At 36.2% G+C, this 13,096-nt stretch overlaps 1 protein-coding gene across 1 annotated transcript; it reads right to left on the reverse strand.

The window, feature by feature from the left end:
• Positions 1,094-1,509, reverse strand: LOC107611330. The gene is made up of 2 exons (XM_016313270.1): positions 1,422-1,509; positions 1,094-1,326 (listed from the first exon to the last, which is right to left on the reverse strand). Exons 1-2 carry the CDS (start codon positions 1,507-1,509, stop codon positions 1,094-1,096), a joined length of 321 nt encoding a protein of 106 aa, XP_016168756.1.

Consider the following 13,096-nt stretch of genomic DNA (forward strand, 5'->3'; position numbering starts at 1 on the left):
GAATGGGGATGAGAATGTGGGTAAATGGGGAGTGAGAGGGTGTGTTCGAATGGTCAAAGTGCAAAGTGGAGGGGAATGGGGGGTTGTAACTGTTTGCACGGTTAAAAGCCTTCTTCAAAATCAAATCTGGCTTACCTGGCACTAAACGCCAGCCTCGTCATTTAGTGCCAGAAATGGCATTTTTTTAGGGACAAGTCATTGGCGTTAAACGCCCAGCTAGCGTTTAGCACCCTTGGAAGGGTGAAATAGGGTCCTTTGTGGGCGTTAAACGCCCTCCTCACATTCAACACCAGCTTTTGTTTCCTCTTCTTGGTGTTAAACGCCATCCTAGCATTTAACGCCAGCTCCTTTTGCCCCATTCCTGGCGCTAAACACCCAGTCTGGCGTTTAACGCCATAACACTTTGAATTAACCTTACTCCAAGGTATTCTGTTCTTCCTTCTGAGTCCTCCTGTCCTTGTTCTAAGCACTATGCATGATCACAAATATAATTAAACCGAGGAAAACTATGCAAAAACAATGAAAAATAAATGACAATCAAACTGAAATTAAAAACTAAAGGATACTCTTGGTTGGGTTGCCTCCCAACAAGCGCTTCTTTACCGTCACTAGCTTGACGGTCAGCTCCTCTAAGGAGGAGGGTGGTCATAGGGGCTTAGGTCCTCACCCCTCACTGTAAATCTCTTTTCTGTACTCTCATGGATTAACTCAATATACTCAAGAGACAGGATCCTGTTTACTGTATGAGGTAGGACTGAACTTCTAGTGAACACCACTTTCATCACAAGTGAGAAGTCTTCAGTGGAATCTTCTTGTTCCTCCAGTCCTTGGGTACCTTCTTCTTGGGACCTCCTCCCTCTTTGGTGGGTGATGAATACCCAATACCAAACTTAGGTTTGATGTCACGGAAAATTGTATTGGCTCCCACCAAAGGAGGAGGCTTAAGCAATGAACTCTACATGCCAGTACCTCCTTCTCTAGAGAGTGATAAAGGTCTAAAAACCTTGAATACCAAGTAGTCCTCACGTATTCTTAGAACTAATTCACCTCTTTAAACATCAATCAGAGATCTTCCAGTGGCTAGGAATGGTCCTCAGAGCATGATAGAGTCATTTGCATCCTCTCCCATATCAAGTATCACAAAATCTATAGGAAGGAAAAGCTCTCCAACCTTGACTAAGACATTCTCGACTAGCCCATGTGCCTGCCTCAGAGATTTATCAGCCATCTGCAGTGCTATTCTTGTAGGCTGTGCCTCTTGAATTTGCAGCTTCTTCATCACAGACAAGGGCATCAGATTGATATTTGAGCCAAGATCACAAAGGGCTTTGTCAAGGTGACATTCCCAATAGTCCAAGGAATCTAAAAGCTCCCTGAATCTGGCATCTTCTTTGGCAGCTTGCTCTAAATGAGTGCACTACATTCCTTGGACATGACCACTGTTTCATCTCCCTTTAAGGTCTTCTTCTCAGAGAGTAAGCCTTTCATGAATGCAGCATAGGGATGCATTTTCTCCAGAGTCTCAGCAAAAGGAATGTTGATCTATAACTCTTTAAAGACTTCCAAGAACTGAGAGAAATGCTCGTCCTTGGTCTCCTCTTGGAGCTCCTAAGGGTGTGATACTTCAGGCTCTTGTATAGGTACTCTAGGTGGGGCGTGTGACAGTGTAACTTCAGCCTTTTCTGTAGCTTCTTTATTCTCTAACCCCTTAGCAACTTGCACCTCCTTTGTCACGAATTCATGAGCCATTGTAAGGGCCTTACACTTTTCTCTTGGGTTTGTCACTATGTCACTAGGAAGAGTGTTAAAAGGCCTCTCAGGTATTTGCTTACTCAACTGACGCACTTGTACTTCCAAGTTTAGAAGTGAAGCTCTGGACTCCTGCATGTTACTCTCTCCACCCAAAATTGGGATGATTTCTCCATCCGTGATTGAATGTATTAGCATAGGGATCATTATTGGAATTTTTGGAGGAATATAATTAACTTGCTCAGGAGTGGGTTGAGCATAACTATAATTCTCCCCTTGGTTGAAGCCTCCACTCATGTCATAGGATACATCTTGAGTATTAATGGCTGAGACTTGCATTCCACTCAAGTGCTGAGTAATCATACTGATCTGATGTGACATGATCTTGTTCTGAGCTAGAATGGCATCCAAGGTGTCCATCTCCATAACCCCTTTTTTTCACAGGATTCATAGGATTCTTCTCAGAAGAATACAAATATTGGTTGTTAGAAACCATCTCAATAAGCTCATTAGCCTCTTCAGGCATCTTTTTCATGTGCAAAGAACCTCATGTGGAATTGTCCAAAGACATTTTTGCCATCTTAGATAGGCCATCATAGAAAATTTGCAGCTTGGTCCAGTCTGAAAACATATCTGGAGGACACTTCCTGACCATCTGCTTGTATCTTTCCCAAGCTTCATAGAAGGTCTCACCATCTCTCTGCCTAAAAGTCTGAACATTCACCCTCAGCTTAGTCAGCTTCTGAGGTAGGAAGAATTTGGTCAGAAATCCATTGACCACCTTGTTCCAAGTGTCCAAGATCTCCTTAGGTTGAGTATCCAGCCACTGCTTTGCTCTGTCCTTCATAGCAAATAGGAAGAGCATGAGCTTATAAACTTCAGGATTTACTCCATTAGTCTTCACAGTGTCACAGATCTACAAGAAGTTGGAGATGAATAGATTTGGATCTTCCTGCGGGATCGCATGAAACTAGCAGTTTTACTGCACTAGAGTGATCAATTGTGGCTTCAGTTCAAAATTGTTTACACCAATAGGAGGCACAACAATACTGGTCCCACCATTAACATTAACAACATTATTGGGATTTTTGGGAACCATGGCTTCCTTCTCAAAAGTATTCCTGAGATTCTCACTGGCTCTGTAAGCTCGGGCTTGTTGCAAATACCGCCTCAAGGTCCTCTCAGATTTAGAATCAAAATCAAGAAGGAGTTATTTATCCCTGTTTCTGATCATAAACAAACATAAAACAAGAAAGTGGGAATGTCCACATCAGAGTGTAGAGAGCACCCAGTAAGGTATCCTATGTAAAAAAAAATAAAATAAAATAAGGCAAAAAATTAAACTAAAAATTTTGAAAACCAATAAGAAAAAAGTAAACAAAAAATTTTGAAAGTTAAACAAGGAAAAATACTAATATTTTCAAAAAAGAAAAATTACTTCACGGACACCAAACTTGAATTCAGAAATTAAGGAAAAATAAACAAAGCCTAACTCGAGAATTTAAAGAAAAATAAACAAACAAACAAAACTAAGAAAAAAATACCTAATCTAAGCAATCAGACAACTGGTAGTTGTCAATCACAGTCCATCCCTGACAACAGTACCAAAAACATGGTGCAGATTTTAGAATGTCCACAACTGAACCGGCAAGTGCACTGGGTCGTACCAAGTAATACCTCAAGTGAGTGAGGGTCGATCCCACGAGGATTGATGGACTGAGCAACAATGATCGAATGATATGCTTAGTCAGGCAAGTAGAAAGTTGGTTTTGGGGTTTGTAGAAATCATTAAACAATGAATCAAGGAATAGATAAAGCAAGTAGTGAAATTCGTGTGAAATCAAAGAGAGAAACAGTTAAGGTATCGGAGATGTTTACTTTTCCAGATTAGGTTTTCTTACCAACTATTTTAATCATGCAAGATTCATTTCATGGCAAACTATAATTGACTAAACCCTAATGTCTTAGTGATTTAGTCTCCTCTAACCTTCATCAACTACTAATGTCTTGGTCACTTAATTCCGATTAGAGGGTTAAGTACAATTCTTGTTTATGGCCACAAAAACCCTAATTAACCAAAGCTAAGAGGATTATATGTCACGTATCCTGATTAGTTCAAGTAATTAGCAATTCAAGAGAAATTTACTTTCAAGCTGTTGCTCAGGTGAAAGATCTCTTCCAAGGATCACAAGTACGTAATTAGAATAAGGGTCATACTTTTGTTCCACCTAGATTCATAAAATGAAGAACGAAAGTAATCCTTGAAACTGAATCAATATATTAATTAAAATAGAAAAGTAATAGTCTTAATCCATATAAATAAACAGAACTCCTAACCTTAACCAAGGAAGTTGGCTCATGACTTACAGAGAAAACAAGGGTTCTGAAAAGCTTGAACGTGCGGAAGAGAGAAGTCCTCTCAAGGGTGAATCTTTTCTCTTTTATATCTAACATAATTTGATTTGAAACTAAAATAAAATATCAAATCCTAAAACTAAAAGATATTGTTTGTAAATAAAAATTACAAAGATAAAAGATAAAATACTAATTAAAAGCTAAATCCACTTAAAGATGCTTCATTGATAATGTGGGAATCCGGATTGCCTGGTGCTAAACGCCAGCTTGGCATTTAGTGCCCATAGAGGCAGAAACGCTCCTGTTTTGTTGAGGCTTGCTGGCGCTAAACGCCAGCTTGGCGTTTATCGCCGAAAGAGGCAGCTCTAATTCTTCTCCTTTTTGCGCAAAACTCTGCCAAATTGCTCCGAATTTCACCTTAAATAAACAAAAACACTAAAACACTCAAAGTAGCATCCAAAGAGGATTTTTACACTAAACTGTTATAAAACTTAATAAATTCTAACTGAAAATGACTAGAAAATAAGAGGAAAATAGGATAAAGATGCTCACGAATCAGCGGTGTTGCTGGTAAAGCATTTCCTTCTCTTATTAGAGATATCAAATGAGAATTTAGGGTTAGCTTTTTGTTTCTCCTTGAAACCCATGTAAGTGGTGATCGGGGTGCCAAGATCAGAGACATGTTGGGCTTTGATAACTGTATTGTTGAAAAGCGAGAGGTCATTTAGGGGGTATTTGGTGCCTTTGGGACTCTAGCTTATGGCAGATGGATATTCTTCAGACCAGCCCTCAATTTATTCGTATGAGAGTACAGGTTTGTACCTCTAATCCTTGGCTTTTGACTGCGATTTATGGGAGCCCCCAAAAGCTTCTGCGCAAAAATCTTTGGAGTAATTTGAGTTCTATGAGTTCCATAATAAATCTTTCTTGGTGCGTAATTGGGAACTTCACCTATTCTTCATAGTTTTGAACGAAAGGGAAGGTCTAATTCTCAAAACAATGGAGCTTGTGTTGAATTTCAGGCTTGTGTGTCTGATTGCGGCTTGATTGATCTTGGGTATACTGGTTGGCCTTTTACCTGGAGGAGAGGTAGCTTGGTTGAAAGGCTAGACAGAGGCTTGGGTAACATCGATTGGCAGATTATATTTTTGATGCTAGAATTAATCACCTTCCTTCCTTCAAATCGGACCATTCTCTTCTGTGTTTAAAACTTTCAATTTCTTCTTCTCCCAATAGGGGGTAGGAGGCCCTTTTCGGTTTCTTGCAGCCTGGCTCTCTCACCCTGAGTTTGATAGGTTAGTTCAGAATAATTAGAATATGCAGGGATCCTGGTCTAAATGTGTTGATGATTTTCAAAAAGTGCTAAAGGCTTGGAATTCCACTATTTTTGGAAATATTTTTAAAAGAAAAGAGAAAATCCTGAGAAGGCTTCGTGGCATTGTAGCAAGTCTTGACTCAAACAACAACCAGTTCCTGATGAATTTGCAGCAAGATCTATGGAGAAAATATGAAGATATTCTAACCCAAGAAGAATTGTTGTGATTCCAAAAGTGTAGGTGCAAATGGATTGAATATGGTGATAGGAATACCAAATATTTTCATGCCACAACTATGGCTAGAAGAAGGAGGAATTAGGTGAATTCTCTTCAAGATGATAATGGCAACTGGATAAATGATATCTCTACGCTTGAGCAGATGGCTATTTCCTTCTATTCCTCTTTCTATTGTGATAATACACTTTATGTCCCCTATATCATCTCTAATGTCTTTCCTTCTCTCACTGATGATGACTTGGGTTATATTAGTTGTAGTATTACCCCACAGGAAGTTAAGAACTCAGTGTTTAGCATGGGGGTCTTAAGGCCCCTAGTAAAGATGGGATACAAGCTATTTTTTACCAGAATAACTGGGATGTGGTGGGTTTGAAAATTTGTTGAATGGTGAAAAACATCTTCATCAATCCTTTGGATGTTGGTATGATTAATGATACCTTGATCACTCTTGCCAAACCATGTTATTAAGTTAATCTACAGTTGTATCTCCTCGGCTAGGATGAGGGTTCTTTGGAATGAGGAAGCCTTATATGAATTCTCCCCCACTAGAAGAATTCGTCAAGGTGACCCTATCTCCCCTTATATCTTTGTCCTTTGTATGGAGCATCTTTTTCATTTTGTTGTGCCTGCTGTTGAGAATGGGTTTTGGAAGCCTATCCACTTGAACAGAGATGGACCGAAACTCTCTCACCTCTGTTTTGCGGATGATCTGATTCTCTTTGCTGAAGCAAGCTTGGACCAAGCTGAGATTATTAACAAAGTTATAGACGCCTTTTGCAAGAGTTCAGGACAGAAAGTCAGCAGTGAGAAGACTCGTGTGTGCTTCTCTAAAAATGTGGGCATTAACATTAGAAGTGAGATCAGTAGTGCTTTAAATTTCATGAGTACTGATGATTTGGAAAAGTATCTGGGAGTTCCCCCGATTCATTACAGAGTCAACAAGAATACCTATGGAGAGATAATTAACAAGATGAACTCCAAACTAAATAACTGGAACGCAGCTTCGCTGGCCCTAGCTTGGCGAATAACTTTGGTGAAATCTATCCTTTCCTTTCTTCCTGCTTATACTATGCAAAACTTGTAATGCGATTGATCGTAAATGCAGGGACTTTTTGTGGAGTAATGGTAATAATACTAAGAAGATTTATCTAGTCAACTGGAGAGATGTTAACAAACCAAAGAGCTCTCGTGGTTTGGGAATTAGACATGCCAAAGATATTAATCGTGCTTTCATGATGAAGATCGGCTGGGGCTTAGTTAAAGAAAAAAAAGATACTCTATGGGCTAGAGAGCTCAGATCTAGGTACAAGTGTGGCAACGACATTGTCCCTAAAGTTGCTAGAAGAAATAATAATTCTAATTTATGGAAGGGAATTTGTTCAACTTGGGAGGATGTTCAGACCAATTCCACTTGGCGTGTTGGGGATGGAAATAAGATAAATTTCTAGAACCATAATTGGGTTCCCAAGCTTGGCTCCCTTAACTACCAAGCTTTGCAGGTAATATCTGATGTTGATATGAATTCTTCTCTTATAGATTTTATTTCTGTTTCAGGAGCTTGGAATGAGTGTAAACTAAAAGATTGGCTTCCTACGACTATAGTGAACAAGATCATTGCCCTCTCCCCTCCCTTCCCGTGGAAAACCCAGGACCATATTGTTTGGAATGGATCCACAGATGGCACCTTCTCTCTCAAATCTACCTATAATTCTATTTGTGATGATCCTGGGCCTCCTGATCATCTGTTCAATCTTATTTGGCACTAGAATGGCCCTGAACAGATTCGATCCTTGTTGTGGTTGGTGGCTCGTAAGGCTATCCTTACTAATGCGGAGAGGAGAAGAAGACACTTGGCGGATAACTCTTATTGCTCCCGTTGTAACGTGGATGATGAGACTTCGATCCATATCCTTCGAGATTATCTATATGCAAAGTTGGTTTGGAATTTTCTCGACCCCTAACATCATAGTCAAGACTTCTATCATCTCAACTGTCAAGAGTGGATTTCTAGCAACCTTTCTAATAAATCTGATTGGTCTACTTTGTTTGGAGTGGGTGCATCATCTTTGTGATTATAGCAAAATAAATTGATCTTTTGAGGGGTTGATAAAGAGAACAAATGAGATTTTGAAGGTGATGAAGAGAACCCTTAGTCTTAAGAAACATGACCATGACCATGATAAGTTGATTAAATGGACACTTCCTCCTAAAACTTTCATCAAGTTGAATGTTGATTGCTCTTATTATTCGAATACTACCAATTTCACCAGCAGGGGAATGTTCTGTAATCATTTAGGCAAGTGATTGCTGAGCTTTTCATGCAATATCAGCAATTGCTCCATCATGCATGAAGAGCTATGGAGCATTGTTAGAGGCCTCCAAATAGCAGTAGCTAATGACTTCAAGCATGTGCTTGTCGAGTCAGACTCGTTAATGGTTATCACCTTCATCTGTGAAGGTGTGGCTACTCAGCACCCATGTAAATCCCTGCTTGATGACATTGAGCTCTTGGGTAAGTGCTTGCAAACGGTGAATTGGAGTCATACTCTTTGTGAAGCCAATCATGTCGCTGATCTCTTGGCTAAGAAAGGACAGTCTCTACCTATTGGACTCCATATTTTTTATAGTCCTCCACCTGATATAGGACATGCTTTGCTGGTTGATGATTGTGGCTCCTTTAGATTAAGAGAAGGGTGATAGTATTTTGTCTTTTTCTTTTGGGGTTCTTGACCCCCTATCCTACTGAAAAAAGATTTGGAAATAAAAAACAATAAGACTTCTAGCATTTGTATATTATAGAGAACTCAGTGTCATAAATTCAATATCAATTTGGAATTCATATGTAGAGCACAAATCCCAGCAGGGGTGGCTAGGCCAAGACACAATGGAGGTGAGTCTTATCTAAACCATGAACTTTGTGGTTCATCTCTAATTTCTTTTTCATTGCAGATTAATGATTTTATGTTCATCTTTCTTTATGAGATTTTTTTATACTTTTTGTGTCTCCCTTTTTTATGATTTTTATTGATTGTTATCTTGTTTTTTGGATTCCAATGCTCTCAAGGGTAAATGAAAATTAATTAAGGTTCATGACTCACAATTAGTGCGTGATTAATGAAAGGTTTTTTATGAAAAAAAATTTTTTTTTCATACACTAAATGGTCCTAAATCAAAATTGGATTTGGATCCTCTAAATTTTGAATTTTATTTTAGAGGATAAAGTGTGATCTTTCACTATTTATTTCATAAGTGGGACCAAGAAAAAACATGAGAGAGAAAATATTCAAGGATAAGAGATCACACTTTATCCTCTCAAGTGAAATCCAAAATTTAGAGGATCCAAATTCATCAAAATTAGGTACACGTATAGTAGTTTATTTATATAAATCATTACCAACTGGTATATTTTAGCATATGTATATTAATAGCGAAATTTTCTATTATTTATGAACAAAGTATTTGTACTTCTTTTAAAAAAAAGTCTATCTTATTATTATTTTATCAATAACAAAAAAGATCTATATCATTTTACACTTTTTAGTTAAGAAAGGATCTATTAATATTTTTTTCTACACCTGTTTATTTATTTTAGAATATTCTTTCATTCATTTTCATTTAGATGTTTCAAAAAAAAAAACATCAACCACTTCTTACATGCACTCCTCTTATATAATAGGAATTCATGTCTATCTCTCAAAATGTTGTTTTAATATACATAAAATAGATTATAACCTACTGATGGTAATGCTAAAACTTGAGAAAGGGAAGTTGAATCAAGTTAGCTTCAATCAATGAAGTTCTTTATTTTGTTTTCCTAGAAACAGATTATGCAAGAGATTTTTTTCGTTTTATCTCTAAAACTAGAATAGAACAGAGTAGAGAAGAAGAGAATCAGACAAACATATATCCTGGTTCAATTTTTTTGTTCAATAAAAATTACATCCAGTCTCCACCATAATCATGGTAGAATTTTCACTATAATCAAACTAATTACATACACCAATACCAATGAATTACAAACTAATTCATCTAGTATCAACCACTAGGATTCTAATCAAGCCTAGTCACCACTAAGTGATGTCCCAAGTTGACTAAGAAAAACTCAACTGGTTCAACAGGCACCAAGTGCTATCCTAACTTGGCAAAGAAAATCAATGCTAGTTCAATAATTACCAAATACACAAAAAATTTCTTTTGACTTATTCAACGTATCTCTCTTGTCTCTTTTTTCTCATGACTTTTTCATTTTTCACCTTATCATGATTTGTCTTTTTCTCAATTAAAGAAAGATAAATATGAGATAGTCATAACAATGAAATCTAAAATGAAGTACAAAGTTGAAGAAAAATAATTCTGCATGTATGAGATGATGCTCTTAATTTTTCACTGTATTTTTCTTGTATTCAAATGTTGTTAAGAGCCAGTTATATAGTGAGAAGCTTGCTTCATCAAATTGGTTCACTGTCTCTTCATTTTTCTTGTTGATTCTACCCATTGTAGCTGCCTTTCTTGGCATGCATTGGTTTTCCATTTTGCTCCATCATTTCTGCTATCCTTGTAGCTGTTCCACAAACTTCTGTTGTTCATACATTTTGTTTTTGCTCTACCAATCTCTAATTTTTTATCTTCTGTTATTTGATCCTTTGTTGTCCTTAGTGTTGCTGTCCTTGTTGTCTCTTGTTTATCATAATGTTGCCAAATGTCTTATTTGCTTTTTCTTTTCTTTCTCTTAGCAAATGCAAAATCTTCTCTTTTTGTATTTTGGTTCTGATTTTTGTCTTCATATGCATTGGGCTGATGCTTTGAACTTTGCATTGTGAAAGTTGCTGAAGCAACATAAAATGGGTTGAGAGATATATTATCAAATATTGCGCTTACAATACTAACATACACATTAAACCACACTTGGACTTTTAACCCAACATAATGTTTGTCATCATATTAATATATCAAAATCAACTCTAACTCAACAATATCTCCTTGATGACAAACATGATACAAGAAGATAATTTAAATTGAAAGAATTTAAATGAGTAGAGTATAGATCACTTCTCTTTAATGATTATTGAACCTGAATGTGAATGATTATACTCCTCCTTAATATCAACATATCTCCCTTTTAATCATGGATTCCTCTTGAAATAAAGAATGCTTAGAATAGTAAAAAAAATAGTAAAGAAAAATCAACACCAAAGCAATAAAGCATAGTAAAAATGATGCAAAATAGATCATCAATCAATTTAAGTGCCAATAAGGATACATTAGATTAACAATGAACACTTAATATACATGATAAAGCAAAATATAGCATAGCATAGGCATTAAACATCAAAAGCCTCATAATAGAGTTTTCTTCTTTTTTTTCTTCCTCTTTTATCATCAAGGAGAAAAAACAAAGAACTTGTAGAAGAGTGTTAGAGGCATAACAGTAGTAATCAATTAGCAACCAGAGAGTTTGAGAGATAGGATAATTTAGGCATTAGAGTTGAATTCGTCTGAGGCATCACATCCTCATTTTCAGTGGTAATGGAACCAGCTTCAATGTCTTCAACAAAGTTCCGGAGGATGCGAATGTGGCTTTTAATCTTCTTGAGAACAGATTCAGTCATTTTTTCAGCTCTCTTCTTTTCAGCCCCAATGTTAATAAGAAGATTAGACAAGTTCAAAAACTCTTGAAGCACATCTTTTACAAGCCTAGTTAAACTTATGATTTTAGAAAAATTAGATTTAGGAACCAATGTTAATAAGGTAAAGCAATTTTTGAATGAACACATTCATGCATATGCCTTAACAAAATATAAGCAAATGAAACATAAATTTTAGAAAACATACCTAGTATGTCACAAAATGAAAAGCATTGAAAAAAGTAATACTTATAGTACATTGGTCAGTTTCAGAAAGTGAAGCGTGAGGCGTGTAAGTGCAAAGGTCTTAGCTTAAAAATGATGAATTTTTTTTAAAAAGAAGCTTTACAGCTGACTAAGGTACATGTAATACACCATGTATCAGGAAAATGCATTTAATTAGAAAATAATGTGAAAACAATTATTTTAAATGCAAGTTCACAGTTAGCCCAACAAAATCAAAAACACATGTTCCATATTCGAATTCAAAAACAAACACAAAGGGTCTACACAATCTGATAATTTCACAAGGTTCTAATTAACCAACTTAGACGATAAAGCCCACTCATCATTTGCCTAAAATTATCTCAAGACGACTTGCGAGATAAAAACACTAAACCAGAGTATTAGAATGATCAGGAAAAATTAGAAGAATTAATAATACCTAAAGTACTACGCAGTTTGCAGAATCTCTCTTCAATAAATAGTTTGGTGAAATATCAGCTAGCTGATGTTATGATTCAACAAATTGAATGTCTAAATTTCTATTTTGCACATGTTCTCTAATAGAGTAAAATCTAACTTCAATGTGCTTAGTTTTAGAGTGCAAAATAAAATTTTTTAAAAATATTTATAGCACTCACATTGTCACAAAGTAATGGAATATTAGAATCATCCAACTTGTAATCAGCCAACTGTGTTTTCAACCATAATAATTGAGAACAACATGAAGAAGCTGCAATGTACTCAGCTTTGGCAATGGACAAGGTAATAGTTTCTTGCTTTTTGAGAGATTTGCCAAGAAAACAACAAATGTCACTTGTACTTCTTCTATCAACTCGATCCCTAACAAAATCTGCATCGCAATAATCCACTAATTGAAAGAAATCAGTTTTTGGATACCATAAACTATAATTAGTGGTACCAAGCACATATCTAATTATTCTCTTTACTGTTGAGAGATGAGATTTTTTGGATACCATAAATTATAATTAGTGGTACCAAGCACATATCTAATGATTCTCTTTACTATAATTAGTGGTACTAATACTTCGAATGATATTTGGCCTTGAGGATGTAAGATACATTAAGGAACCAATTATTTTTCTATATCTAGTCTCATTTACATCTCTAGCATACTCATTGTTGTCTAGTTTGAGGTTTAGATGCATAAGAGTTCCCATTGGTTTAGCACATTCTAGCCCAAACCTTTTAACAAGTTTCTTGGCATACTTCTCTTTATGAACAAAGATGCCATCAGCAGTTTACTTAATTTGAAAGCCTAGAAAGAAAGTGAGCTCTCCCATCATGCTCATATCAAATTCACTAGTCATAAGCTTAGCAAAATCTGCACACAAATCTTCATTAGAGAATAAAAAATGATATCATCAACATAAACTTGCACAAGAATGAAATAATCTTTGGAATTTCTGATAAATAAAGTGGTATTAGTGGCTCCTCTTTGAAAATTATTTTTCAACAAAAATAAATTAAACATCTCATACCAAGCTCTTGGAGCTTGTCTCAAACCATATAAGGCTTTAGCAAGTTTGAAAACATAATTTAGAAAAGTTTTGTTTTCAAATCTAGGAGGTT

This window comes from Arachis ipaensis, chromosome B08 (assembly GCF_000816755.2).
Source record: "Arachis ipaensis cultivar K30076 chromosome B08, Araip1.1, whole genome shotgun sequence".
Lineage (NCBI taxonomy): Eukaryota > Viridiplantae > Streptophyta > Magnoliopsida > Fabales > Fabaceae > Arachis > Arachis ipaensis.

Excerpts from the sequence above, each read along its gene's own strand:
- LOC107611330 (XM_016313270.1), bottom strand. The coding sequence starts at position 1,509 with ATGCATCCCTATGCTGCATTCATGAAAGGCTTACTCTCTGAGAAGAAG. Across the intron at positions 1,327-1,421 it reads AGTGGTCATGTCCAAGGAAT|CCCTTTGTGATCTTGGCTCA; the intron begins GTAGTGCACTCA and ends ACCTTGACAAAG.